At 38.0% G+C, this 3,646-nt stretch overlaps 1 gene segment (V, D, J or C); it reads right to left on the bottom strand.

The window, feature by feature from the left end:
* Nucleotides 1-1,045: 1,045 nt before the first annotated feature.
* Nucleotides 1,046-1,494, bottom strand: LOC126495235 (Ig heavy chain V region 102-like). The segment is given in 2 exon segments: nucleotides 1,046-1,374; nucleotides 1,449-1,494. Coding segments are annotated over 2 exon segments (375 nt in total).
* Nucleotides 1,495-3,646: the final 2,152 nt, after the last annotated feature.

Here is a 3,646-nt window from a genome sequence, read left to right as displayed (position 1 = left end):
AGTTGCTAATGCCTCTCCTACTATTGTTGGTTTTATACAAGCATGCCAAAATAATGGCACAGAAGAATGAAAAGATCAGATTCTGGCAGTTTCCTTGTGGCTTCCTTTATGTTTCAAATGTGGAGGGAAATAAAAATTCTCAAAAATAATATAAACAAATACTTGACAATCAGCCCAGGATAGAAACCTTCCTCTAACATACCTGCAAAATATAAAATGCAATTTCACTGATCCAGTCAGGGTCAATCTAGATGTGGTGACAAAGATAATCCAATTTCAGGGAGCAAGCAAATGAGCAACCAGGCCTTCTGATGAACAGGACCAGGCCTCTTATAGTCCCAGGTTGGAATCCCACTGCTCTGCCCCCAATACCTTCTATGAAGAAGTCCAGTTTGTTGCCAAAGTAGCAGATTCTATAGCCTCGGGATTCCAGAGCTTGACACTCAGCTCTAGCCTTAATCCTAAAATAGTAAGAGGTTTGATTGCTACTGCCAAAAGCAATTCATAACCACAATGTATCAATAACTAAAGACATACAATTTGATTTCATAAGAGAGGTTGAGAAACCTAAGCCAACATCTATAGCGACCCCTTTCCAACAATCTGCTATTGATTGTTTGTGGGAAATCAAACTGGACTATGAAAGGGGCTTTTGTTTGACCAAATGTTGTTGATTTGTGTTATATTGTTATGATTATAGCTTATTCCCAGCTACTCCAGTAACAGTTCCAGTACCTCAGATTTAAGACATATTTATATCATAATGTATTGCTACAGTATGTCCTATTTTGTCTATAAAAAATTGTGTCAATGGAGGTGGTGAATGGTAAACATCTAGTCCAGTTATGGCCTCCTCTTAGGCATACTGAATCACCATCACTTCCTTCCCAGCAGCCCGTTTGAAAAGGTGACAAAGACCCTAAAAGACTGATTTGACAGACAAAGGGACACGCCTAGTGGTTATTTCTCAGCAAGTCTCCAGGCTAATCTCTCTGTGAGCTCAGACTCAAGGCAGCTTCCTGCTTCTCCAGGGTTTCTGACACACTCAGGATGTGGTTGCAACACTGTGTCTTGCACAGTAATAAACTGCAGAGTCCTCAGATGTCAGGCTGCTGAGCTCCATGTAGGCTGTGTTGGAGGATTTGTCTGCAGTCAGTGTGGCCTTGCCCTGGAACTTCTGAGCATATTTAGTTTTACCATCTGCTGGATCAATCCTTCCAATCCACTCCAGTCCCTGTCCAGCTTTCTGTTTTATCCAGTGCATAAAGTAGCTAGTGAAGGTGTATGCTGAAGCCTTGCAAGACATCTTCACTGAAGGCCCAGGTCTCACCAGCTCAGCCCCAGACTGTAGCAGCTGGATCTGTGAGTTCACACCTGCAGAGAGAAAGGCAGAGTGGATGCCATTGTCACATGAGAGTGAGGAAATCTGTATTTGGGGAGAGTGTTACCTGTAACTGCTGCCAATAGAAAGAGGACAATAGAGCTCCATCCCATGGTGAGGACCTTGTGTGCTCCAGTGACTGTGATGAGGACACTGTTCGTATGATGTTATGGTGTGTGCATTCCTGTATTTACCACCATAAGCTTGTGTGATTTGAACAGGGAACTTCTTAAATAAAAACCTAGTCCAATTGGAGAAAAAGGAGGTACAGGGCATGAGGGTCAGGTAGCACGATGTTGAGGTTCAAATCCTAATCCTTTCTGGGGAAATGATCTCATACTTCTTCCCTGAGAACTGTGCAGACCCTGTGTAAATAACATCAGGACCTAAACGGTTACTGTGATTTGATACAAGGTTATCAGATTGATTTATATGCAGTGACTGTGATTATTTATTGCATTTTATTTAATGGTGAGAGCAGTGCACACATGAACCAAGGGGATGCATTTACCCCTCGGGCAATTGAAGAAATTAAATTTTTGTATTCTAAAATGTGGCTGCAAGCAATCAAAATAGTATTGTCAAGACTGCCAGTATATACCTTTACATGCTCAGCAACTTCACAGGCTCTCAGTCTGTCTTTGAGTTTGGCTGGATTTGTTCATATCTTGTTCTGGAAACTATAGTGATTCTTAGCTTATATGTGCAGTGGTCAAGTCAAGTGGTAACATTAGAATTCAATGACTTTCTGCCCTATATTCTTAATCTTACATGCTTTTCAGTGCCTCTTTGTGATGGTCATTGTGCTTTAGATGGGAGGTTAAATGACTCATCTGAGATTGTGTACTCAAACATTCATTTTCAGCACTTTGAGTAGTCATGAATGTCTGCATTAATCATGAAGCACAGCACAGAAGAAATTCTGGGATCAAGGCTGAAAGCAGGATCAACTTATTGGGAATAGACATAGATATTTGTAAGACAGTTTGACAATATGGCCATTAGCAATACAAGTAGGATCTACTAGGTAAGTAGTATGTCATATCCAGTCATGGGTATTTTTTAACATGTTTACCAAAGAATTCTTTCTTATGAATCTGACCACAAATCCAAGTAGAAAGTAGTTCATTATTACATAACTACTAGGCACAAGTGGATATATTTTAGCTGCAGTCTGATACTGTAGATCAAGAGGTCTGCTACTGTGTAAGAGTATTGATGCCTTTTCTCTCCCTTCAGGCTGTATAACACATTTCTGCACTAGAAAACTTACCAAGAAGGGAGAATTTCCTGTTCAGTTCAGTGTTGGTTTCTCTATGCCCTACAACTAAAGTCCTCAACTCACAGTGAAATGTAGATTGAATCAACTTTGTTGTTCTCTTTTTACCTGAGAATGATCATAAATAAGAAAACAAATTACACCAAATGTGGGCATGAGCTGGAGAAAAATTGTTTACAGGTTGATGTAAGAATAAATTAGTGTAATTACATGAGAAATCAGTTTGCAGATTTCACAAAAAAAATTAATAAAACTATGCTGTGTCCCAGCCATATCCCTCCCAAGCATGTGCTCAATGACTTTATATCTTATTAAAGAGTCAGTTATGTGTCCATGTTTATTGGTGTTCTATTCACAGTGGCTAGAAGATGGAACAAACTTATATTTCAAACAAAGGACAAATATATAATGAAAATGTTGATTGTATAAACAATAGAATAATAAGCAGTAGTAAAACATGAACTAAGAAATCTATAGGTAAGTGGATGGAACTGAAAATATGCTGAGTGAGGTGTCTCTAGTCCATAAAAACAAATGCTACCTGTTCTCTCTTATATGTGATTGCAAGATGTGAATATTATGTTTGTGTGTTTAATTTATATAAACCAAGAGACTTAAAATTGGCCATTGGGGTTTGAGAAAATAAGTTCAAGGATATACTAACATATAGATAAAATGAAAGGAGATCAGGAAAACACAGGAGACAGAATTTCAAACATGAAATCATTTGTAAAATAGAGACATCGGGTGTTGGTGTAAGAGAAACACAATTTAAGTTGTAAAAAAATCATTAAAATGAGGATCCTGACACATAAGTAAACGTATAAATGTAAAGGATGTAGAATGCATTTGCATGACATAACAAAACAAGAACTTGAAAGTAGACTATGAAATAAGAGAAATGTAAATTATAATGTTATTTTTATAACAAATTTTAGGAAATAAGGAAGATTTCCTAGGTGCCTAGTTTTACATTTCAGATATTC

Source organism: Alexandromys fortis, unplaced genomic scaffold (assembly GCF_014885135.2).
Source record: "Alexandromys fortis isolate MF-2015 unplaced genomic scaffold, M_Fortis_MF-2015_v1.1 scaffold_333, whole genome shotgun sequence".
NCBI lineage: Eukaryota > Metazoa > Chordata > Mammalia > Rodentia > Cricetidae > Alexandromys > Alexandromys fortis.
Note: the sequence above shows the minus strand (reverse complement) of the source record. Positions and strands in the feature narration are given on the sequence as shown.